This window comes from Ornithorhynchus anatinus, chromosome 6 (genome assembly GCF_004115215.2).
Source record: "Ornithorhynchus anatinus isolate Pmale09 chromosome 6, mOrnAna1.pri.v4, whole genome shotgun sequence".
Lineage (NCBI taxonomy): Eukaryota > Metazoa > Chordata > Mammalia > Monotremata > Ornithorhynchidae > Ornithorhynchus > Ornithorhynchus anatinus.
This window is the reverse complement of record NC_041733.1, coordinates 24,165,577-24,192,233: the sequence shown is the minus strand read 5'-3', so window position 1 is coordinate 24,192,233 and position 26,657 is coordinate 24,165,577. Positions and strand designations below refer to the sequence as shown.

Genomic DNA, 26,657 nt, shown 5'->3' with positions numbered 1-26,657 from the left:
TGTGAATCATAGCCAAAATCCAAACGCGTGTTGGCCAAGAAGGAACTGTGGTCTAATCCTGTAGCTCGTGTAGAAAGTCTGAGTAATTCTCCAGTCTCCCTATAGAGAATCTAAAAGTGACTTAAAGAAGCTTTTCTTACTCCCTAATCTACCAACCACAAAAAAAAAAAAAATTGTTGCCCAACTTGAATTCCGCACATCCTGGAGAGAGTTTGTTGAGACAAAGGCAAATTAAAGTAAAAATTCTTGATTTAGAGCAAATCTATCTTTAATCTTTGTAATCCCTTTAGTAAATTACTTTGTTGAATAAATTTGCAAACCAGATTACAGTTTGCTCATTTTGATTTTCCATTGACATTATAATTCTCTTCCCTTGCACAGTTGTGGATTTACATACTAAACAGTGAACACCATTATGGATATTAATGCTATCTGACCTTTTGAATAATTACATTGATTGTCTCTCAACAGAAACTTTGGAAGTGTGTCACACACTTTTGGGAGTGTGGCACAGAATACGTCCCTTTAATACATTTAGTAGGAGATGTGGAGGCATCAGAATATAAAAATTGGGTAGAATAACCCCGAATTCAAACTGAATTGAACATGAAAAAGACAAAAACTCCAATGATTGCCTATCCACCTCCACATCAAACAAGAACTCCTCACTACTGTCTTTAAAGCAGTCAATCACCTTGTCCCCTGCTGCCTCACCTCACTACTCTCATAACTACAAACCAGCCTGCACACTTTGCTAACCTTCTCAATATGCCTCGATCTTGCCTATCTCGCCTCTGACCCCTCGCCCACATCCTGCCTCTGCCATGGAAAGCCTTCCCTCCTCAAATCTGACAGACAATTACTCTCCCACCTTTTCAAAGCCTTATTGAAGACACATCTCCAAGAAGCCTTCCCTGACTAAGCCCCATTTCCTTTTCTCTCACTTCCTTCTGACTCACCCTAACTTACTCCCTTTTTTCATCTTCTCTCCCAGCCCCGAGGCCCTTATATAATTCATTTATATTAATGGCTGTAGTGCCCCCCGCCAACCCTTCTAAACTGCAAACTCATTTTGTGCAGGGATTGTGTCTGTTCATTGTTGTACTGAACTCTCCCAACCGCTTAGTATAGTGCTGTGCACACAGTAAGTGCTCAAGAAGTCTGATTGAATGAATGAATGACAGTCTGCAAACAAGTAGAGGGATAGAAGAAACAGGAAAGAGTGACACCATACCTGAGGCCTAAATTCAACAATGAGGAGGAGACAACATAGAATTTTAAGGCTGGAATGGAATCTTAATAGGTCTATAGATCAAGACTTCAGCTTCCAGCCAGGCGTTCCCCCGCTTAAATCACCTGGCAGTCCTATTTTTCTGAAGATCTCAAAAATATGATACTTTCATTCCCCCTTAGTAGCTTGTGCTAGCAATGCAATCAAGTAGGTATTTTTTTGGATGTCTGAATGAACTTTTTCACACAGAAAACTTATTTCCTCAGTTTAGCGTAACTGTTCAGTTTCCTCTTCCCGCTAACACTTTTCTCCTTGGAGTTGGTGTTTAAGTCATTTTTTAGCCTTTTCCAGATAAGTAGCTTTAACTTCTCCAAATCCCTCCTCTTTGACTCCTCTCCAGTTTGTTTTAATATATGGAGGCTAAAACTGGATGCAGTATTATAGTGGTTGGACAAGTTTTGAATAGAACAATTAGAGTAATAACCTCCCAGTTCTTCCATGTCATTCTGTTGTTTTTAAATCCCAGCATCAAGTGAGCTTTTGGGATTAACTAAATTGCTTACTCATATTCATCTTGTGATCACTCTGACTCGTTAGTGCCTAGCTGATTTTTCCCATATTTTACCCCTGGAGTTTGTTTTTTGTCCATCTGGGAATGCCCCTGAATATGTGCCTGTTGAATTTCATAGTCTTTTAATAAGCTATTTTTCTATCATACTGAAATGAATTTGAATTTCAGGCTGACCTTCCAAAGTAGTAGTGATCTGTCCAGTTTGTTATCTGTAAGCTTATTCGCATCTCAATTCTTTCATCCATATTATTGATAAAAATATTAAATATTGCTGACCCCTAAAAGGAGCTATTTAAATATCTGCCTAGGACCTAACCACTACATGCCAATAGAGTTTTCCTAGGTTGTACATAAAGATACTTAAAGTGGAAATATGTTCCTTTATAAAGATCAGACTATTCAACTCTTTCATCTTGGTGCATTTATACTACTTCCTGCTATTCCTTATAAGGGTTCTTTCTCCTCCCATTATTTGTATATAATTATTGCCTTTCTACCTACCACATTTAATTGTAAACTTCTTGAAGGCAAGAACCCTGTTCCTTCTGTTGTACCCTCTCAAATGCTTAGTACAGTGCTTAGCACTATGAAGCCCCTCAATAAATGTCATTGATTATCTCATCTCACCATCATTTATTCATTCATTTAGTCAGTCATATTTATTGAGTTCGTACTGTGTGCAAAGCACGGTACCAAGTGCTTGGGAGGGTACAATATAACAATAAACAGACACATTTCCTAACCACAACAAGCTCACCGTCCATAGCATCAGCAGCAATGGTATTTATTGATTGCTTACTATGTGCAGAGTCCTGCAGTAAACTCTTGGGAGAGTATAATATAATAATGATGGTGTTTGTTAAGTGCTTACTATTTGCAAAGCACTGTTCTAAGATGTGGTAGTCACGTTCCCTGCCCATAATGAGCTTACAGCCTAGAAGGGGAGATATATTAATAAAAATTAATAATTTATAATATATAATTTGTAGATATGTACATAAGTGCTATGGATTGAGGGTGAGGTGAATATCAAATATCAGATGTCCCAAATCTCAGTGCATAGACAATACAGAAAGGAGCCAGGGAAAAGAGGGTTTAATCAGGGAAGGTCTCTTGGAGGAGATATGACCTTAATAAGACTTTGAAGGTGGGAGCGTCACAATCTGGTGCCTATGGAGTGGGAGGGATTTCATTTCTAGAAGGAGGAAGTGAGGAAGGGTGGGTATCGAGATTGAAATAGCCGCAGTCAAGGCACAGAGGAGCAAAGTGTGCAACTGGATCGTAGTAGATCAGTGAGGTAAGGTAGGAGGGGTTTAAAGCCAATGATAACGAGTTTCTGTTTGATGTGGAAGTGGATGGTCAGCCATTGGAGGTTCTTGAGGAGTGGGGAGACATGCTTTGAATGGCCTGGAGTTGGGAGGGACAGGGCAGGGAGATCAGCAAGGAGGCAGATGCAATAGTCAAGGTGGGATGGGATAAGGGCTTGGAGCAGAGTGATAGCAGTTTGTATGGAGAGGAAAGGGCTGACTAATTCTATTATTTCTATCTTATCTAAATGGCCTGATCCTCCATCAAAGAAAATGAAATTGTATTAACTCTAGTTGGCCTTTGCACAGATCAATCATGCCATTACTATGCTAATATTATTCTGTTTTTAGGATAGACAAAATCTGTTCTCTTTTCCAGTCATTGGAGAGCTATTGGTCTTTATAACCTCCAAAGTGATGGTTATTGAATCAAATCTTAAAACCAAGGATGTTTGTCAGTAGACCCTGTAGTTATGAATTCTTTCAACATTTTCAAATATTTTGAACTATTTATTTCGTACTCTAGTTGACTGACAGTTTTTCAACCAAAGTAGGATTTGCTTTGGTTCTGACACAGTTGAATTTCTTCACAGAGAGAGAGAGAGAGATGGAAAAAATGTTTAGGGCCCTGGTTTTTTTGTAGCCATCTGTTATTGCTTTCTTTTATGGTCTACCAGAGGGACAATGTGGTTCTTGGTTCTCCTCTTTTGTTTTCCATAATTGAACTAGATCCAGATCCTAGTAGTTCAAGATTGGTTTTACCACTCCAGCTTCCTGCTGCATGACTGCATCCACTCCTCTACTCCCCAGTATCACAAGGTGTAAGATTCAGGAATTGGGGGTCACATTGATCTTGTTGGGGAGAAGGTTCACAGAGCTATTATTTTCAGGCAATATCTGGCTTGACCTAAAGCCCCTAGGCTAAATTGACCAAAGAAGACCCTATCTTACTTTGGAGATTTTGGAAGGGTACTGCCAGGCCTTCCTCCTTATGTTTTTTTCCCTTTCTCCTCAACCCAAACTCTGTCTGTTTAGTGGGTTCCGTCTGTTACCCGAGCTGTGGAGAAAGCATGTGTGTATACCTTCTTTTTTTCCTCTGCCTGACTTTCCCAAACCAAGTCTTCCTTTGTAGACTTAAATTCCAATCATGCTTGCTGTCCCAACATGTTTCAATGATGTGAGTGACCTCATAGCTAAGATAAGGCTGACAATTCCTCCTGACAATTTCCCATGCTCCTTCCATTTGTTTATGACTATTTTAAGCAGTCAAGGCTTTGCCCTTGTCCTTTCTTCCTTGCTCCTTTGGCAACCTCACCAGAATTTCCCAAGTCCACTCTGGAGTTTCGGCCTTCCTGCTGGGACACTTTTCTTGGGCCTAGAAATGACCTTTCATTCACCCCAGCCTCAACCCCACAGCACATAAGTACATATCTTTAAATTACCTAATAGAAATTATTTATTCATATTAATGTCTCTAGGCTGAAAGCTCATTTTGGGCAGGTAACATGTTTACCACCTCTGTTTTATATACCCTCCCAAGCACTTAAATGTAGTGCTCTGCACATAATACATGCTCAGTAAATACCATTGTTGATGATGATGATGATGACTGTGTGGATGGATCAGACCCTGATTAACCTAGTTACAGGCCTTTGTCTCCAGGTTAGCCAGCCTTTTCTCATAGGCACCCTTCCCTCCCCTTTGGAGATGACGACCAACTTCCTAGAAAAGAATGTATTGTCAAGGTGTACATCACACACAGTTATCTCCAGGATGGATCTGAAGGAAGGGTCTGTCCTTTCTTTTGGAGTCCTTCTTCCCAGTGGCAAAGATCACAAAGATTGAAGGGAGTGTGGGCTGTCATTTGAGCTTCCACCTCTGCTTCAAAAACATTCCCCAGTTGGGAGTGGACGTCAGGAAGCTGAACCTGGGCAGTGGCAGTTTCACTCAGTAGAATCCCAGAGAGGGACTGCTGCCTCCTCAGGTCTGCGGGTTTAGGTCAGACCCAACCTGACCCATGGCTCCCCATGGGTCTATTCCGTACCAGTAAGTGGGGTCTGGGTTCGGGTCAGCTCTGGCCCAAGAACTGTGAAGTCAGATCTGTGTCTACTTCTTCTCTACAATGTTCCAGGAGTTTTGTTTGCTGCTCCATGAGATACCTAGACATTCCTGGACTGACCAGCCTAAGTCCCATTTAATCTCATTTCTCAGTGGTCTGCTGCTTCCTGGGCCCCCAGGGCCTTCAGGGATGTTTCAGCTTGGACAGTTACTGACCTAGACCCAAGGGCTTTGGGCAGGATCTACCCAACCTTGGACTGCAGATGGGCACATCACACCAATGCTAGAAGTTAATAATAATAATGTTGGTATTTGTTAAGCGCTTACTATGTGCCGAGCACTGTTCTAAGCGCTGGGGTAGACACAGGGGAATCAGGATGTCCCACGTGGGGCTCACAGTCTTAATCCCCATTTTACAAATGAGGTAACTGAGGCACAGAGAAGTTAAGTGACTTGCCCACGGTCACACAGCTGACAGGTGGCAGAGCTGGGATTCGAACTCATGACCTCTGCCTCCAAAGCCCATGCTCTTTCCACTGAGCCACGCTGCTCCATGCCAGGGAACAACCTTCAATCCCAGAAAGGAGGCAGGGCCCTGGGGGTAAATGTTCAATAAATACCGTTGATTGACTGATAGTAGAATTGGGTGATGTTTATGGAGCTCCTCATCCTGAAAGTCTCAGCCCAGTCATGCAGACTTTGAGCCGGAGAACCCGTACAAAGGACTTGAGGATTATGCTGATGGTTTTCATGGTGCCACTCACACACTTTGGTCACTGCTGATCATGTTAATAATGATAATAATAATGATACTTGTGGTATTTGTTCATTCAGTTGTATTTATTGAGCGCTTACTGTGTGCAGAGCACTACGCTAAGCACTTGGGAAAGTACAATACTACAGTAAACAGTCACATTCCCTGCCCACAACGAGCTTATAGCATAGTTGGAGGGAGACAGACATCAATGCAAATAAATAAAGATACACATAACAGATATGTACACATGTGCCGTGGTTGAATACTTACTAAATGCTCTAATAAGCACTCTAGTAAGCATTGGAGTAGATACAGGATTGTCAGATCAGATACAGTCCTTGTCCCGCATAAGACTCACAGTCTAACAGGGAGAGGGAGCAAGTATTTTAATCCCAAATTTACAGAGGAGGAAACGGAGTCACAGAGATGCTAAGGGTCTTGCCCAGGGTTACACAACAGGCAAGTTGCAGAACCAGGTTTGAAACCCAGGTCCTTGGATTTTCTCAGACCTGTACACTTTCTTCTAGGCCACACTGTTCCCACTGGGACACAGAATGTATCCAACCCACAGCTCACCATGGTGGGGAGATGAAAGAGTCAAGTGTAGGGGACTGCCTGCTGAGGCTATGCCATCAGGGGTGAAAGTTTCTGATCTAGAGTGTTTCATATCTTGGACAGTTTGGGCAGGAATACCAAAAAAAGGCTGGCTAATTTGGGCAGCAAAGACCACAGCAGCTACCAAGTGGCTAATTCTGGCAGGCAACAGTTGTTCTATGTCACTGTAGCATGGCCTCATCACTATGCTGAGGACATTTGGGTAGAAAATGGGTCTTGCACTTAACATTCTAATGGGGATTTTGCAGTGTGCTGCGCTCTGCTTGCCTTCCTCATAGAGGCAACTCAGATATAAGAGTTGGAAGGAAGCAGTGGAGTTGGAGAGAGGCAGTTAGAGAAGTGAAGAACTACGAATCAAGTAAGATGTTAAAATGTCCCCGAGGAAATAGAGACCAAGGAAGGTCAACAAAGGAAAGAAAAGGGTCAAAGAGATGGAGCTTTTAAGAACACAGAAGGTCAAATATGGAGAAACAGAGAAGTAGAGGTGTCAAACATAAATGGGAGATGAAGAGGAGAGACAGTATGCAGTGAAAAATGGAGGAACTGAAATATTGGATGAACTTGAAAAATGAGAACTAGAAAGACACAATGAGACTAAATGTAAAGAAAATGGAATGTAGGGAACACAGTGGCAACTAAATGTAAAGAAAATGGAACATAAATGAAGGTGGATAAGAGTAGCATTTTTAAAAAAACAACCAAAAGGACTGAAGATTCAGAATCAACTGGTGAGTTAAACCTGTGTTCAAAGAAAAGGAGATTTGCAGAGTCAGTAGAGAATGTAAAACCAAAAAAGACTAGACAGATGAAAAAAAAAGTAATTGGACACAGGAAATGAGTTAAAGTAGAAGTGGAAAGAGAAAAAGAAGTGAATAAAGAAATGGAAAAAAGGGAATGAAACAACTTTTAGGTTAAGGAATGTCATTTAGTCCTTTGCCAACACATAATTGTATTTTCCTGGCAGTAATCCCACAGACTCTATAAGGGAAAGGAGATGCCAAAATGTATTACTGTTAGGATAAGTCTTATGGTTTTGGCCTATTAGAGAGGAGCAAGCAACTTCATTAATGAGACTCTTTTATATATTCCAGAAGCAGATCCTTTTATTCTCATTTACCAACAGAAATTCCTGAATTAAATAGAGGTGAGGGGTGAGACAGGAGAAAAGTGTCCAGGCAGTGAGAGTGCAATAAAGAAGATTCAGAGAAGGAATTAACAGAGGATGAGTTGCCACCTGTTTGCCAGAAGACGGCTTTCACTTGAGTCACAAAGAATGCCAGCATATGTCAGCCACTCACATTTCAAGGCATTGGGTTCCAACTGCAAAGGAGATTTTCCTATTACTGAGAGAGTCCTTAAGGGTCCCAGATATGTTGAGTGGGTTAAATTGATGAAGCTAGTAATAGACACTGACTACTGCTTTAGATGTAATGGATGCAGAGTGCTAACGTGAAAGAATGCATGGCTTAGAGTCAGGACATCTGTGTTCTAGGCTTCATTGGGCCATTAACCTCCTGGGTGATCTTATCCCTTAATCTCTCTGTGCCTCAGTTTCTTCACTTAAAAATGGGGATAATCGTAACTTCCCCTCCTTACCCAAAAAGAATGGAAAGGGGAAAGTATTATTAACCCCTTCTGTGGGATACTGAGTATTCCTTTGGGAGTGGTGCAATTACCATTTGTTGGGGCTCATTGCAGGGTGATCACACTGATGGTATTTTCAATGGAGATGGGGAAGATGAGAGGAGGGGAGGGTTTAGGATAGAAGATGAGTAGTTGTGTTTGAGGGGCTGGTGGGTCATCCATATGAAGATATCCTGGAGACAAGCAGATATAATAATGATGGCATTTGTTAAGCACTTACTATGTGCAAAGCACTGTTCTAAGCACGGGGGGTGGATACAAGGTGATCAGGTTGTCCCACTTGGGGTTCACAGTCTTCATCCCCATTTTACAGATGAGGGAACTGAGGCCCCGTGAAGTGACTTGCCCAAGGTCACACAGCTGACAAGTGGCGGAGCCAGGATTAGAACCCATGACCTCTGACTCCCAAGCCCGTGCTCTTTCCACTGTGGAATTGGAAGGGGTTGGTGAGGTCAGGATAAGGAAGGCATATTTATGCATCCTTCATATAACTGAAGCCAAGAGAGTGGTTATCAAAGCAGAAGAACTAGGGATCCAGCACAAAGCCTTGTGGGACTCCCAGGCCTAGGGGTTGAGGGACTGTTCACAGTATCAAAGATGGACCAGAGAGGATTTAATCAATTATATTTATTGAGCACCTACTCTTTGTAAAGCAGTGGGCTAAGTGCTTAGGAAAGTACAGTATAATAATACTAATAGACACATTCCCTGCCTACAAGAAGCAGACTGGAGTTGGGAGAGACAGGAGGCAGGGAGGTCAGCAAGGAGACTGTTGCAGTAGTCATGATGGGATAGGATAAGTGCTTGGAAGGGGAAGGAAGATGAGAATGGAGCAGAGCCCATTGGACTTGGCCATGAGAAGATTCTTGGTGATTTGGGGGAGTGTGGCCTTGGTGAAGCAAAGAGGACAAGCTCTTGACTGTCATTAGTGGGTCAAGAAGAAAATTGGTAGAGAGTCATAATGTAGATTGCTGCTGATGGAAGAACTAAACACTGAAGCTTTTCAGTAGCTGATTCGGTTAGAATTATTCAGGAAGATTGTTCACATCTCTTATTCATAAGGATACCTACCTGTTCTATATTTTTTGGCTAGTGGGTTATTTATCTTCATGGAAACATGGTCCAAGAGCCCCCAACTTGATTATTTTCAGAGGCACTGGGCATTCTCACCTCTTGGCTCCTAAATGTGGAATTTCTTAATTGATGGTCACTGCCAGTATGTTTCAGATATTTATTGCCAAGAACAGCATATTCAAAATGTCAGCTACAGAAACCTATAAAATGGAAGGTTGCCATGCATATTCCTCTCATAAGAAGATTCTTGAGGCAACTGCACTAAAGCACCTCACTGGAGGATTTTGATCTATCAGCTTTGAAGAATTAATATTGCTAGCAAGCTCACTGCCCAAGTCACTGTGTCATTGTACAAGCCTTCCTTTGGTTTAGGTGAAGTGACATTTTGTGTTGTCTCTGTTCATGTGAGAAGGTTGAAACAGCATATTTCTGACTGCATCATGCCCAGGATTTGTATTTTAAGCAGAGCTTCAGGAATCAAAACCATTACATTTTAAAAAGTTATGAGAACAGGATGCATTCCTTTATTGATTGTTTTGTATGTAGTTTCAACCCTTGATTCTCTGTGTGAGTCACAAAGACAAATGTCACCTATTCCTAGGATCACACAAATGTTTTGAAAAGATTTAGCTTTCGATATTGGCGCTGAATCTTTCCTTTTTTTTTTTAACCTACCCTTGTGAGTGACCCTTTTTTCCATCTGAAGGGGCCATTCTCAGGGGACAACATCTGGATTTTGAAGAGTCTGTTTAAAGATCGATTAGTATTCCTTCTCTTGAACAACTTGTGAGAGGTCTTCCTGTGATAGTGGAGGAAAAAGGATGCAGTTTCCTCCAGTGCAAATACCATGAGGTCCAAAGCAGAATAACAATGTGTTTTCCTTAAAAATGAGAGCCCATGAGAAGAAATTGCAATCATATCTTTTGCTGATTTTTAATTCTCCCATTTGAAAAATGAAGCTGAATGTTCTTTTCAAAAATCAATTTTGTATATGAATTTTGTGTGCTGAAGTTGGAACAGAAATAATGAATGATGGTGCTTCATTAGGAAGCACAATCTCCTCCATTGGCTGAGCTTCATTGTTCTTATTCTGTGAGGCCTAGGTCAGGGACAACTCGCCAGAACATTGCCAAGATCTCGACCTAAACCTAGACTGGCCTAGCCCTTAAGACCAGGCAGGGCCATGGGAATAATGGCCAGGCTTGGGGCCATAGGGGCAAGTGTGATGGAGCTTTAAAGCCAATGATGAGGAGTTTTTGTTTGTGATGGAGGTGGATGGACAACCACTGGAGTTTTTCGAAGGGGGAGGTGACTTGTCCTGAACATGTCCGTCTAGTCTGTAAGCCCATTATTGGTCAGAATTGTTTCTCTTTATTGCGGAATTGTACTTTCCAAGAGCTTAATACAGTGCTCTGCACACAGTAAGCACTCAATAAGTACAGTTGAATGAATGAGTGAATGAATGAATGAATGAATGAATGAATGAATGAATGAATGAATGAATGAATGAAGTGTCCCTCCACCCCTATATGGGGACTCTTTGGACTCCCGATCCTGGACAGAGAAGTGGACATTGTTGCTTGTATGCACTGTGTTTGCAGATGGTGGGAATCTGCATTGTAATAAGGGATCAAGCATGTATTGTATTCTCAATTCCCCTTAGAAGTCCTTCCTGTCAGAAAGTGTCCATGAGACCCTCCTGCTGGAACAAAAGCCCATTTCCTCATGATCCAGATAGCACTGACAACATGGTCTGTACTGGGTGCTTTCTTTGTGGTAAGCACTGAGGAGAAATACTAAGAAGTATAATATAGGTTTCTGTTCCTGGATTGACTGACAGTCTAATGGAGATAGGCAAGCAAATATAATTTTAATTGCTTAATCATCTTTGTGACTCTCTTCTGAGCCTTCTCCAAAGTTCCCAACCCACTCAAGTCGAGGAGCCCAGAATTGGACACAAGGATTTAGTAATGGTCTTCCAAGCACAGCTGGAGAATTGCCTCATGGCTTCCTTGCTTCCTTGCTCCTGTGAATGTGTTCTTGTGATGTCCTCGAATGTTTAACAGTAAGGCCACACTGTTGACTCATGTTTACTCGGTTGCTTACTGTGACTCCTGGATCTTTTCATTCCCATTTGTGCATTTCCAGGTCTTCCCCTATTGTATCTGTACTGATTTTTTTTTTCTTCCTAAATGGACCAACTTTAATAACTCCCTATCGGATTTCCTTCTCTTCGTTTCTAAGCACCCAGTCCAAACTGGACTAGTCATGAATTTAATTTCCGTTTCTCAAGGTGCCAGTCATCCTTTGACCTCAGGTTCAAACTCTTCCCCAAGTAGCAAGTAGGAGACATTTAATTCCTTTTGGAAGATCTTCATATGGATCTGGAAACCTGGCATGCAGCAAGATAAAAAAAGCCTTTTGGGAAAGGTTTTTGGTTTTTTTTAAGAAAGGTTATTATTTTCCACTTCATAGTTGGTTTACATTTTGCAGAGATGGAGGTTACAGAGATGATATTTGAGCCAGCCACAATCTCTCAATCCCTCATTCATTCAGTCGTATTTATTGAGTACTTACTGTGTGCAGAGTACTGTACTAAGTGCTTGGGAAAGTACAATACAACAATAAACAGTGACAGTCCCTGCCCACAACAAGCTCACAGTCTGGGGGAGCAGTGGGAGGGGGGCAGACAGACATAAGTACAAATGAATAAAATTAGAGATATGTGCATAAGCACTGTGAGGCAGGTGATGGGGAGAGCAGAAGGAGCAAGTCAGGGTGACACAGGAGGGAGTGGGAAATGAGAAAAAGTGGAACTTAATCAGTGAAGGCCTCTTGGAGGAGATATGCCTTCAGTAAGGCTTTGAGTGGGGAAAGAGTAATTGTCTGTCGGATTTGAGGAGAGAGGGCATTCCAGGCCAGCGGCAGGAAGTGGGCCAGGGGTCAGCGGTGAGAGGCGAAATTGAGGCACAGTGAGAAGGTTATCACCAGAGGAGTGAAGTATACAGGCTGGGTTGTAGAAAGAGAGAAGTGAAGTGAGGTAGGAGGAAGCAAGGTGATGGAGTACTGTAAAGCCAATGATGAGAAATTTTTGTTTGATAAGGAGGTGGATGGACAACCACTGGAGATTTTTGAGGGGAGTACGGTGGCAAGTCCTGAACAATTTTGTAGAAAAAATTATCCAGGCAGCAGAGTGAAATATGGACTAGAATGGGAGAGGCAGGAGGCTGGAAGGTCGGCAAGGAGGCTCATGCAGTAATCCAGGCAGGATAGGATGAGTGATTGTATTAACATAATAGTAGTTTGGATGGAGAGGAAAGGGCGGATTTTAGCGATGTTGTGAAGGTGGGACTGACAGGATTTAGTGTTGGATTGAGTATGTGGGTTGAATGAGAGGAGTCGAGGTTTCATTCATTCATTCAATCGTATTGATTTAGACGCTTACTGTGTGCAAAGCACGGTACGAAGTGCTTGGGAAAGTACAATACAACAATTAATAGTGACAATCCCTGCCCACAAATAGCTCACAGTCTAGAGTTGGGGAGACAGACATCAATATAAAAAAAAAATTACAGATATATTCATAAGTGCTGTGGGGCTGGGGAGTGGGCAAGAGCAAAGGGAGCAATACAGGGAGATGCAGAAGGGAGTGGAAAATGAGGAAAAGTCTGGGAAGCCTTCTTGAAGGAGATGTGCCTTCAATCCTCTAGACTCTGAGCTCATTGTGGCCAGGGATTGTCTCCCTTTATTGCGGTATTGTGCTTTTCCAAGTTCTTAGTGCAGTGAACTGCTCTGTATAAGTGCTCAATAAATACGATCAAATGAATGAATAAGGCTTTGAAGCAGGGGAGATTACTTGTCTGTTGGATTTGAGGATGGAGAGTGTTCCAGGCCAGAGTCAAGATGTGTGCCAGTGGTTGGTGGCGAGACAGGAGAGATCGAGGCACAGTGAGAAAGTTAGCAGCAGCTAACGGAATGTGCTGGCTGGGATGTAGAAGGAGAGAAGGGAGGTGAGGTAGGAGGGGGCAAGGTGATGGAGTAATTCAAAGCCAATGGTAAGGAGTTTTTGTTTGATACAGAAGTGATAGGCAACAACAGGAGATTTTTGAGGAGTGTGGTGACATGTCCTGAACGTTTTTGTAGAAGGACAATATGGGCAACAGAGTGAAGTATGGACTGGAGTGAAGAGAGACAGGTGGTTGGGAGGTCAGCAAGAAGGCTTATGCAGTAATCCAGGTTGGATAGGATACGTGATAGGTGAGATAGGATAATGCCAAGGTTACGGGTTTATGAAACAGGAAGGATGGTGGTGCCCTCTACAATGATGGGAAAGTCAAGGGATGGATAGGTGTTGGGTGGAAAGATAAGAAGCTCTGTTTTGGACATGTAAAGTTTGAGGTGATGGGAGGACATCCAATAGAGATGTCTTGAAGGGAGGAGGAGATGTGAAACTGAAGAGAGGGAAGGAGATCAGGGTTAGAGATGTAGATTGGGTAACATCTGCAAACAGGTGGTAGTTGAAGCCATGGGGTGAATGAGTTCTCCAAGGGAGTGGGTGTAGGTGGAGAATAGAAGGGGACCCAGAACTGAGCCTTGAGGGACCCCCACAGTTAGGGAGTAGGAGGCAGAGGAGTACCTGCAAAGGAGACTGAGAATGAACAACCAGAGAGATAGGAGTAGAACCAAGAGAGGCCAGAGTCAGTGAAGCCAAGGTTGGATAATGATTCCAGGACGAGGGGGTAGTCCAGAGTGTCAAAGGCAGCTGGTCTGGGGAATATTAATGCTGGAAGAATAGTGAGTCCCTGTTGGGAAGATGATTCAAAATCCCGGAATACCAGGTCTGCAGGTCAGAGGAGGCATGGATGTGTGGAAGAGAGAGCAGTGGATTCTTCCACTGGCATCCTTTCTTGGGGGCACTGCTCTAGTCGACTGTGGAAGTTTTCAACTCATCAGTTCCCCCCTTTTAAGTAACTCTGATAGTATGGCTATCAGTGACTTGGTGGCTTCTTTCTGTGGCATGAAAGCATATGTGTCTTCCATCTGCACATGTAAACAGGGTTTGTTCTTTGATAGGGCTTAGAGATTTTGCATATGTAATAACTGATAAGCCTTGTATTTGTAATCAAAGGGCTTCTGAGTTTTCAGAGCCAAAAGAGCTAAGGGAATTAACATTTCAAGATGACAAACTTCCTTTCACCACAAATGGTCAGTATTAAGCACCTCCAGGTTTTGGGGAGGTTGTTTAAGAGGCTATTTCCAGCAGAAATAGCTCTTTTTTTCTGTGTTAGTCTAGGGCAGAGGAAAGTTCCAAATAACAGCTGTGGGGTTTGCCCTGGGTGGATAAGGGGAGGGCTGAGGTTGTGAACCACCCAATCCCACCTCAGAACCTGTCCAGGGACTCTAATGGCAGTATAGGCACATGGCGGGCACCCCGGACTTGCTGGGCACTGGTCTCCTAGCCCTCTCCAGGCCTCAATCAGTGATGTCAGACACATTCCCTGCCCATAAGGAACTCCCAGTCTAGAAGAGGGTACAGGCAGACAGATTACTCGACTGTAAACTCATCCCTCTCAACTGTAAACTAGCTGTAGTCAGGGAATGTGTCTGTTCATTGTTGTGTTGTAATCTCCCGTGTGCTTAGTACAGTGCTCCGCACACAGTAAGCACTCAATAAATATGATTGAATGAATGAATGCACGTTAAAATAAATTATTGATGGTCGAATGGGGGCCTATGATTATATATTTAAGTACTGGGGCTTGGTTGGGGGCTTTTTTTCTCCCCCTCGTTCCCTCTCCTCTCCATTTCTCCCACTCTCCTCTCCATTTCTCTTTTCTCTCCCCTCTCCTTTCTTTCTGTCTTTCTCTTCTTTCCCCTCTCCTTTCTCTCTTTCTCTCCTCTTCTCATCACTCCTTTTCTCCCTCTCTCCTCGCCTCACCCTTTCTCCTTCTCTCTCTCTTAACTTCTCTTCCTCATTACTTTTCTCATTCTCTCCCACTCTCCATTCTTCCTCTCACCAGCCTCTGGGAGAGGCGACAGTGTGAACATTTAGTATCAAAGAGTAAAGTATTTAACTGGGCCAGAAGAGAGCCTATTTAAATGCTAATTGACCCACTTTTCTAATTCCAAAGGGTCTGCCACTCCACTGCAGGAGTGCTTTACTTGAAATTTAATACCTTAGCCCAAGACAGATCTCGATATATTTTTCTCTGGATTTGCACTTTGAAAACTCTGTAAAAACTCTCTGCTCCCCACCCCCCCATTCCCTAGGCAGCTGCCACCTTTGCCATTACTCTCTCTTTCTCCACCGACACTGCTTTTACCAGCCACTTCAGGGTCCAGAAGAGGGAAGAGGAGGAGGGAAGCAGTGGAGGAGGAGTGACAGGGCAGAAGCAGCAGCCAAATATCCATGAAATTCAGAAAAATCCTTTAATCCATTTTTACCTCTTAAGTCTTTAGAAATGGATAAAATCCATGAAAAGGACAGTCCTGCCCTAGCCCTGTTTTAAGTGATCCTAGATTCAGAGTCTCAATACAACAGAAGAGTTCCATTGTTCTGAATGTGCAGAGATCAAAACAACCACATTTTAAGGTCTGCCATATTTCCTTTTCAAAGAAGGAAGAGGGAAACTGGAAAAAAGACAGAAAATGCTGATCAGACAGACTCTTGTACCAAACTTGGAGCCACATCCGAGGGCGTAATCTTACCATGAGCAAAACAGCTTTCAGTTGTTCTGTATGAACTGCAACAAAATCTCCCATAAATGAAACCCTCTGTTTTTTTTTGAGTTTGGGACTGTGAATGTTTCCATCATTAAGAAACAAAGTTTTGAAACTTTTCTTCTCCTATTACCCCTTTGGAGGGATCAATCAATCAATGGTATTTCATCAATCAATCAGTGCTATGTGCAGAGCACTGTACTAAGCGCTTGGGAGAGAACCGTGCAATAAAGTAGGTAGACACGATCCCTTGAGTTTAATGTCATGTTTATAGGGAGCCCCTGACTTGCAGTCTTCCAAAGTTGCGAAGGAAGACCCTCCTGACATTTCTAAACTTACCCCATTTCAGGTTTGAGGTACATCTGTTTTGACTTTATAGCACCAGACTCATAAGGTAAGTAACCCCTCTCTCTCCATGACCTACCCACCTCACTCAGCGCTCTCCACTTTCCAGCCTGTGGCTTTCCTTCCCTCATCCGCACCCTAAGTTCAACCCATCCCATATCTTCCCTTCTTGTTTTTCTGTCCTTTTGGCTGCATTGTAGTGTGGCTCAGTGGAAAGAGCACGGGCTTGGGAGTCAGAGGTCATGGGTTCAAGTCCTGGCTTCGCCACTGATCAGCTGTGTGACTTTGGGCAAGTCACTTGACTTCTCTGTGCCTCAGTTCCCTCATCTGTAAAATGGGGATTAAGACTGTGACCACCATGTGGGACAACCTGATTACCTTGTATCTACCCCAGCGCTTAGAACAGTGCTCAGCACATAGTAAGTGCTTAACAAATATTATCATTATTATTATTATTATTATTGTGTTTGACAACTGCTGTTGCTCCTGCCACCACCACTGCTGGTTGTTTCTTTGGCCCTCACCCTCTGGAGCTGCAAAACCAGAGAGCGGGAGAGGAGGAAATGTGGCAGCAGAGGGGGAAGGAGATAGGAGACCCTGCCCCTCCAGATTCTTCTGATCTGCACTTCCTCTCCTGCACGCCCCAACCCTGCTCCAACCTGGCCTCAGCCCCAGCTTTGAGGTCCCTCTCCTGACCCAGTTAAATAAATAACTGGACTATTCATAGTCTCACATTAGGTAGTTCAGAATGAGAAAGCCCACCTTTATTGTCTCACGTACAGAGAAAGGAAGCCTTTCTAGTTTGTCAGCATTAGCAAGAAACCAAGGCAGTGTTTATTATTTTAAACTATAGGTTAGTTGCGAGGCAAAAAGTCTCAATACGAGTTTCATCTCAGCTATACTTTCTTTTTCACCAAAGAGGCATGGACCTAATCACTCAATATTTTCAATATATGGGCACAGTTGATGGCTCTCACTAGATGCTGAAGGGACACCAGATTTATGCCCAATCTGAAAAGATCTCTTCCTCAGGCAGGACTGGCTTCATACTGTCCAGACTTCAGACTGAGTGAAGCAACCGCCCCAGGGCACACTGTTACAGTAGGTGGTGGCATGGATGCAATGTCCAAGGGTGTGGGGGTGGCGGTACAGGCCCCATGGCAGTAACATGGACAGGATAAATGCCACAATTATTGTTATTATTGTCATCATTATCATCATCATCATTATTATAAGAGAACTGAATCAAAATGTTGGGTACACAGGGAATTATTAGGTGATGAGGCATCAGCTGGCCTTCTTAGGAAGGTTTTCAGGAGTAGCAGATAAACCAAAAATTGTATGGTGCTACAGTGCTTAACTGACTTCCAAAGCTTCTTGAGTTTTACTCTGAGATGCCAGCCTTGCTCAATACCATTCTTTCTCATGAGATTCCCACTTCCACCCTTTCTGTCACCACTGAAAATATGGTGATACTAGGTTGACGGTTTCAGCAAGTTAACAGCTGGGGTCCCAACCAGAAACTAGAAAACAAAAAGATACTTTCGTCAAAACTATGAGTCTTGTGAGCCATGAGTTTAAAGCTGAGGTAAAAATATGGGCAAAAGTCATATGGCCATGTGAGAGTTTGGGATAACAACATGAATGTAATAATAATAATGATAATAATATTTGTTACGTGCTTGTTATTTGCTGGGCATTGTACTAAGCACTAGGTAGATTCAAGATATTCAGGGTGGACCTAAACCCTGGCCCACATGGGGCACACAGTCTAAGTAGGTAGGAGAAGAGGCATTTAATCTCCACTGTACGGATGAGAAAAATGAATCCCAAAGAAGTTAAACCACTTGCCCAGGGTCCCACAGCAGAACAGTGACAGAACTGGGATTAGAACCCAAGTCCCCTGACTCCCAGGCCTGTGTTCTTTCCACTAGGCCACGCTGCTTCCCCATGACCGGAGGAGCAGAAGTGCTGAGAGTGGTGAGATGATGGAGATGATGATTTAATCGGAACAGGTTCCCCCATTCCCAGCTTTCAGGCGGGTATTCTCAAGTTACTATATTAGGATTCAGATTGAAGCCATCTGCTGGGACCAGCCTGGCCAGCCAGGAGCGCAGATGCTTGGCTCTTCAGTGACATTCTCAAGCACTGCCATCAAGATCGCTGTTCTTCTTCCTTGGCTTATATGAGTAAACCTGCCCGTCGTTAGGGGTGAGCCCTCTGAAACATGGCGTGGACTCCTTTGAAGTCGCTTTCCTTTGATTGTCAGGCATTTGCTCCCTATTATCTGCTCAGGACCCGTTTCCATTTATAGTTCCACAGGGCTGCTCGCCCAGGCCAAAAGAGCTCCTGGAGGGTGGATGCATATGCCTCTGTATTGCTGTCTGGATGCCAGCCCTTAGCATTCTTTCTCTGTGTGCCAGCTACAGTGAAAGCTATTAGGCCAATGCTAAAGATGATCTCCTCCTGGTTTAGCTGATTTGTTTCCGGAGTATTCCTGCCCAACTAGCTTTGTTCCTCATAAGCCTGGGCAGAAAAACAAGAAGCAAAATCCTACTCATAGAGGTAGAGAAATCTCTTCTCCCTTGTGGCCACATGGAAGTCCCACGTTGTCAAGTTTACAGCTGTTTGCTGGTGTCACCCCATGCTGTATGTTGTGGTGAGAATGACGCTCAAAGCTTTTGATATGCTATGGAGCAAACAGGAGGGGTGTGCTCCAGGAGGCTTTTGTAACAATGTTACTTCCTGGGACTCCTGGGACTCTGGAAAACTTTTGCAAACTGAGAGAGAGGCATAAATTGCTCTTGGTTGTCCATGAGAGCAAGAAACTTTGAAACAAAAACAAAAAGCAAACTTTAATGATTGACTGTTATTATAAACGGATTATCTAATCTACAGCACAAAAGACAAGAAGGGCACAGAAAGAGTGAAGACTGAGGATGTAATAGTATGGATTGTTGTAATACCCTCTGGGCATAGTTAGACTGATTATAAGCAGAAACAGATTTTTGGATTTAGCATGAAAATCTCCTTGTAAGGCCAAAAGGTTCCCGTTGACAATCAACTTCAAGATTAGACAATTTTATGTGTATTTTTCAATAGAACAAAGCTATGTTCTGAAAAAATCACAGATAGATAAACATGTAAAAATGCGAATGGTTAAAAAGAAAACGGTTTGTGGTTTTTCCCATGACACATCTGGTTACTGCTGAGCTGAGAATTCTTTAGTCTGGAGCGTGCATATGTGTATTTGCTTTTTGCATTCTCCCAAGGCCAATATTCACATTTGTGTTTCCACACTTTTATTTTGTCTCTACCCATGTGAAGTGTTTTCTGTCTTTGGCTTTGTTTGTACATTTGTTTTGTTTTTAGACATGTGCTACTAAGTCGGCCCACTCAGCGGCTCCATCTTCACATATAATCTCTCTAGATCAGAGGGCTTGGTTCAGGTCCTCATCCACAGCGGGTCGTTAGTAAATATTGTCGGGTGGAGATGTTAGAAGTTTCAGTCCACGGAAGACAGAGCTCACTTCCAAGAACAATAGTTACTGTGAGATGGTATTCTTATTTAGATTGAGGTTTGTGTGCAGGTTAGGGAAAAGAGACCTCTCCTTCCTTTACCGCAACTGATGTGCTTTTGACCTATGGCATATCCATCCCCTGAGAAAAAAATATGGGATTGGTAATTAATTGTGCTTCCTACAGGGTTACTTTCCGGAAGAGTGGATCAGTGCTTGCAGGTTGCTAGAAAAGCTGAAGATGCATCAGAGCTTGGTAGTAGTTGCATTTCTTGCTCATGTTGCTTCAATCAGGATGATTCCGAAGAGATTCTCTTGGAGAACTTTTATTTAGGTCGACCATAATAACGTTCTTCTTTGTGTAATTTCAAGAGTGGCCATGAGAAATATATTGCTGACATTTAACACAAACAACCATATGTGTACTGCGTTGCAATGTGACCATGATCTCAGTCAGAGGAGTTCTTGCCAGCTGACAGCCGACCTCAGCCATTCCTTGCAAGATTTACAGAGTTCACTTTTCAGCAATGTAGCAGAAGATATCTGATTACCAAACAGAATTGGTTTTAATTCACTGAAGGTTTTCCCTGTTTCCTGGTTTTTAGTTAGCCAGATGGTGTTTTCTCAGTAGTAAAAGTACTGAAAATAACAATAATAATAATATGTGTTGAGCATTTCTATTATGTACTAAGCACTGGGGTAGATACAAGATAATCAGGTCGGGCACTGCCCCAGTCCCAAACAAGACTCACAGTCAAAGGGGATGGAAGAGTAGGTGTTGAATCCCTATTTTACAGATGAGGAAACTGAGTCATGAGGAAGTTAAATAGCTTACCCAAGGTCACACAGCAGACAAGTGGACAAGCTGAGATTAGAATCCAAGTCCTGACTCCTAGGCCTATGCTCTTTCCACTAGGTGAAACTGCTTAGGCTGCAGTGCTTTGAAGCATTAACAATGGGCGAAGCACTGTAAGTGTACTACATACATGAGTACAAGCATAAGTATATGCATAAGTATAAGTATATGAAAATTAGACAAGGTCACTGGCCTTCAAGGGGTTCCCAATCTATGAATAAGGAGGAGAGGGTAGGTGATAGGCACATAATGAAAAGTGGAACAAGAAGAAACAGAGAAACCACAAAGAAAGACCACCACCAGAATAAATATAGGAGTTGCTCTTAGCTGCCCCAGTAGGGCTGTTCGGAGCCACGAAATCCCTAGCTCCCGACAATTTTAGAGTTGGAAGGCCTCAGCTGCAGCTTCATCCACACTCTGTCATGACGGAGGATGGGTTGGGGCCTGAGGTTAAGGACAATGATGGCCACAGGGCGTTTTCCTGGTGGCAGGCCTGGTGTTCTGGGTATTGGAGGTATGGGAAGGCCTCGGGTTTCTGCTATGTCCCTGGCCTGCCATCTCCAGATATAAGGTTTTTGGGGGGTTTTAATGATATCTGTTAAAGCACTTACAATATGCCAGTCCCTGTGGCAAGCACTGGGGTAGATACAGGGTAATCAGGCTTGACACAGTCCATGTCCCACATTCAATTCAGTTCAATTCAGTCATATTTATTGAGTGCTTAATGTGTGCAGAGCACTATACTGAATGCTTCAGAAAGCACAATAAATACAGCAATAAACAGACATGGTGTTCCCAGTCTTAATCCACATTTTACAGATGAAGTGACGGAGGCACAGAGAGGTTAAGTGACTTTTCCAGGGTCACACAGCAGACAACTGGTGGCCTGGGATTAGAATCCAGGTCTTTCCAACTCCCAGGCTCATGCTCTAACTACTAGACCATTCTGTTGAACAAGTCAATTGCCCCAAAGCTACAGCTATCAATTCTGAGGGAAAAATATCTCTATAAATGTCTTAGTTCCCCTATCCCAGAGCAGTTGCAGGAGTCCAGGAGCTGTGCCGTGCCACCAAGGCAGATAGACTTCAAGCGTACTAGTCTGTATCCAGCACAGCCTCAGTAGGTGGCCTTGAATAAATTACTTAAACCCTGTAAAATGGAATAAAAATGGTTTATCTTAACTAATTACAAAGGACTTGAATGGCAAGTATTTCAAGCCAATTCAATTTCTTGTATCTTCCCTTGGGGACCTGATTGCCTTTCCGCTGGTTTTTGACCCCAGATTTAGGATACCTCCAGGCAAGGGAGAAGGGAGCAAAGCCAGGGAGTGTGTATTAAAGTTGGGTTAAAGTTGGGTGAGTGAGTTGGGTTAAAGAGAAGTTCCTTGGCTCTGGCTTTTCTTCTATCCTGTGAATCCTATTCATGCTTCAATTTGATGACCAGGTACCTTCTAAATATTCTGACTGACCAATGCATTAATAGTTGACAGTTAACCAATCATATTTATTGAACACATACTGTGTGCAGAGCACTCTACTAAGTGTTTGGGAGAGTAAAGTATAATAATGTTGGTATTTGTTAAGTGCTTACTATGTGCCGAGCACTGGGGTAGGTACAGGGTAATCAGGTTGTCCCACGTGAGACTCACAGTCTTCATCCCCATTTTACAGATGAGGTAACTGAGGCACAGAGAAATTAAGTAAGTGACTTGCCCACAGTCACACAGCTGACAAGTGGCAGAGCTGGGATTCGACCCCATGATCTCTGACTCCCAAGCCTGGGCTCTTTCCACTGAGCCACGCTGCTTCTCTGAAGTATAACAATATAACAGACACATTCCCTGCCCATAGTGAGCTTATGGTCTACAGTCTAGACAGCTTTTGTATTTGAAGTTTCTTCATTCATTGGGAGTATTGTGGGAATCAGCATGGCCTAGTGGAAAGAGCAGGGACCTGGGAGTTAGAGGTTGTGGGTTCTAATCCTGGTTCTATCATTTGTCTACTGTGTGACCTTGGGCAAGTCCCTTAAATTTTCTTTGCCGTAATTTCGTCACTTGTAAAATTCAGTGCCTTGTCGCCCTCCCACTTAGAATGTGAGCCCCCTTAGTACAGGTGCTTGGCACATAGTAAGCCCTTAACAAACACCACCATTATTAATTTTGATTAAGGAACTTCAAAGACTTTTACTAGAAGCAAACACACGTTGTTTACCCTAAAGAAGCAGCATGGCCTAATGGAAAGCACAAAGGCCTGGGAGTCAGAGGACCCTGGGTTCTAATTCCTGCTCCACCAACTTGCCTGCTGTGTGACCTTGGGTAAGCCACTAAACTTCTCTGTGCCTCAGTTACCCCATCTGTAAGAGACTGTGGGCAACCTGATTATCTTATATCTGCACTTAGTACAGTGCTTTGCACAAAATAAGCATTTTACAAATACCATTAAAGGTGTGCTTCTAAAAGCCTTCATTGATACGTAACAGTGACTATTAATAGCAGCGTGGCTCAGTGGAAAGAGCCCGGGCTTGGGAGTCAGAGGTCATGGGTTTGAATCCCAGCTCTGCCACTTGTCAGCTGTGTGACTGTGGGCAAGTCACTTCACTTCTTTGTGCCTCAGTGACCTCATCTGTAAAATGGGGATTAACTATGCGCCTCACGTGGGACAACCTGATGACCCTGTATCTACCCCAGCTCTTAGAACAGTGCCCTGCACATAGTAAGTGCTTAACAAATACCAGCATTAGTCAAGTGGATGAGAGGCATGAGAGATGAAGGCCGAGATCATTTGCCTCCCCTTAACTCAATAAGACAATTGCTGAGCTGTAAATAAAACTCAAGATCTACTTCCTTTCCCCAGTCCCTTTTTCTGGCCAGCAAACTGGACTTCTTTAATTCAACAGTTAACTTAAATAGGTGGATTCTCTTGTCATTAACAACTCACTTTTTCAGTATTAACATCAGTGTTAAACACGTATGTGATTCTATTTGCTCCGTGATGCTACCTATCAGCATTTCATATTCTGCCCCCTGGAAATTCATTTAGTAGAGCACAGTTGAAATCCTTATGAAAAAAGAGTAAAACTTTTATCTCTGCTTGATTTTTGCTCAGTTCTAACACAGTATTTCCAGAGTCTCATTGCATTTATGTGGACTGTAAGCTCCTTGTGTGTATGGTTGGCATCAGCCAACTTTGTTGTATTATACTTTCCCAAGCACCAAGTACAATGCTCAGCTGACAGTAAGTGCTCAGTAAATACCCTTGATTAATTGATGGATTTTTCAGGGGGCACCAGTGAGCTTGTTGGGTTTATTTTTGAGTCGAGGCTTCTAAAAATCAATAGTTCGAAGGATATACCCAATCCAAAATAAAAGGGACACTGCATATATCAATTCTCTGTGTTCATATTTAATTTTGCTAAGACTTTCTCCAAGCCTAGATTCCTTACGACATCCTTTTCAGATACTTATTCAGATGCTTCATATAGATAACAGATAACTGCAACTCCCAAGTTTTGGACTTGAAGGAAACCCAACTCTCCCTAGATCTTCTGGTTTTCTCTTCCTTTCTAATAGGAGCTCTCCTCTTTTCTCTGGCACTCCCACTAGCCTGTGTGCATAAGTCTCACCTAAGGTGGAAAAGGGTCAGGGAATCTGCGTGTTTCTTAATGACCCCAAAAGTTATCTCACATTAGCCAACTAAGGTTAGAAGTATGAGATGATAGTAGGAGTGCTTTTTGGTGAATTTCAGCTTGGGTGGACTGCAAACCTTTAGGCTGAACTTGCTCATGTTGGATAGGCTATCTTTATAAGTGTTTCTTGATTGGTCCAGCAGTCCATCCAATTGACTGCTGCTTCCCAGAAGTGCTGAGGGGGCTCCATATTTCCCCCATCACCCCACTATCAGCCTGCCTGACTCTGGGGACTGCCTTGAGTCTCTCTCCCCACTGTCTGCTCCACCCCGGGGTGAGTGTGGTGGAGTAGGACTGCAGAACTGGGACTGCATGGGAAAGACTGAAATACCAACTCTTAGACATATTTGCTCATGGAAGGATTGCCAGGGTGGAGGTAGAACTTATAGTACCTCTCTCTAAAAGGCTAAGCTACTGAGTTAACCCCTGATGTAGGCTTGTCCTTTGCAGATTTAAGTAAATAGATTTTCTTATAGGAAGATTATCTAGCAAAAACTGGCCAGGCTCATGCACACACAGCCATTGTCCAAGAGGACCTTCTGGTCACCCATTGCAGAAATGCTGATGCATAAGACCTCTAAGGATGAGGTTGACCACTTACAAGGATCATGGGTGACAGAGTAAGACAGATGACCTCTTGAGCTCCCTTCCAGCTGTATTTTTTCTGTGATTCTGAGAGATAAAGACTAAAACACTGGGGAATGGAGGACACTCGCACTCCAAATCTGGAAAAGCAATTTGCAATGTAACTTGAAAGAAATTCTGTCCATGTTAAATGTTTAACATCCTTTGTTGCCCGGTAAGTTTAGTTATTCCTAGATTTGTTTTCGGCATGTTTGCCTCAAGTTATCTCAAGCTCCCAAAGGTATTTTTTAGAATCTAATCAGTTTCTGTGAAAAAAGGGAAAACATTGTTTCAGATTTATTTTCTACCTTCTGCCCAAATGTACTGATTTGTCTTGCTTCATTTTAAATGTTATGCTTACCATAAATCATTTGTTCATTAAGACCAAAAAAAAAAAGGATTGTAGAGGACTAATATTTGCAGAAGCCCTCTCAAGTAAGCTTTTCCTTCCATAAAAGAATACTTTAAGATCTTTCCCACTACCTGTTTGGGTTTTTGAAAGTAAATCAAAGGATGAGATTTAAGACACTCTTGAGTCTTGTCTGTGATGCTGGTAATGTACTCTGAGTTGATTTTGTTTTTGTTTTTTGTAGAACTAGCTTATGATCTGGACATGGATGATGCTCCCTTGAATAAGCAACTTCTGAATCGGCAAAGCAAAGATGGAGCAACAGCTAACAATCTTGGCTCAGGCCAAGCCACATTGAACCATTTTACCCGTGTAACTTTTTCAGTGGCATTCTTCCTCTTGTTGGTCCACTGATTAATAGAACAGTCATAGACTTTCTTGTATATCAGTTTTTGTGGTTTCCTTCCAAGCTCTCATTCTGAACTCTAGGAACCTTTTCCAGACATTAAATTAAAGAATGACAGTGTTATGTTTTGTATAAAAAAATGGTATCTTTATTAAGGCAGTGAATTTTGGTGTTAGTACATTTGGTCCTTTTGCCAGGAAAAATCTCTAAAAAGTGATACCAAATTATTTTTCAATCAGTTTATAAGGATTGGCTGCTCTCTCACACTGTGCACAGATATGCTTTCTTGAGAGTTAATTTGCATGTATTCCAGTGGATGCTTTTTATCAATATTCTGGATGTTCAATTTGATTCAAAACCAGTTGAATACTTTAAAGAGCTGTATGATGTAGCCGTTTGGGATATTGTAATCCCATCTGCAACTTCTGGCTCCTTGTACTCACCTCTTCACCCCATCATCAACCTGTGTCTGCTTTCATCCCCTCCTTGAATCATTGAGATTCCATCAAATACTTTATTGAATGTGTAAGTATTCAAAGACTATTCCCAGTTCATAGTGTATCATGATCGTTCCCTGTTCTGCCCGCTTTACCAATACAAGATTTTGATGTCAATTTGCTGAAAAATATTTGCCCAAATACAAATCTTGTATGCGTGTGATGTGATATCGATGCTCTCCATTTCCTGAATTTCAGGGGTAGGAAAAAAGTGGGGGGGGGGGGCGGGGGGGGGAAGGCAGGAGGAGGGCTGCATAAATCTAAATGGCAGAATAAAAAATTGCAGTGACATGAGCCCCTTAACATTTTGACCATTCTTACCTTGTAACCATATATGAGCTTAACTGAATGCATAAGTTAGATTGGCTCCCAGGCTCAGTGGTGGAAGCACTTCAATGTAT

The 26,657-nt window shown here is 42.7% G+C and overlaps 1 protein-coding gene across 2 annotated transcripts in view; it reads left to right on the top strand.

Moving 5' to 3' along the window:
• The window catches only part of GPC3 (glypican 3), a 429,039-nt gene extending 402,615 nt beyond the window's left edge, over window positions 1–26,424 (top strand). For both annotated transcript variants that reach the window (XM_007666179.3, XM_029067025.2), the window contains one exon: window positions 25,598–26,424. In XM_007666179.3, coding sequence (XP_007664369.2) covers window positions 25,598–25,767 — 170 coding nt within the window. In that variant the 3' untranslated portion in view covers window positions 25,768–26,424. The remainder of the gene's footprint in view (window positions 1–25,597) is intronic.
• Window positions 26,425–26,657: the final 233 nt, after the last annotated feature.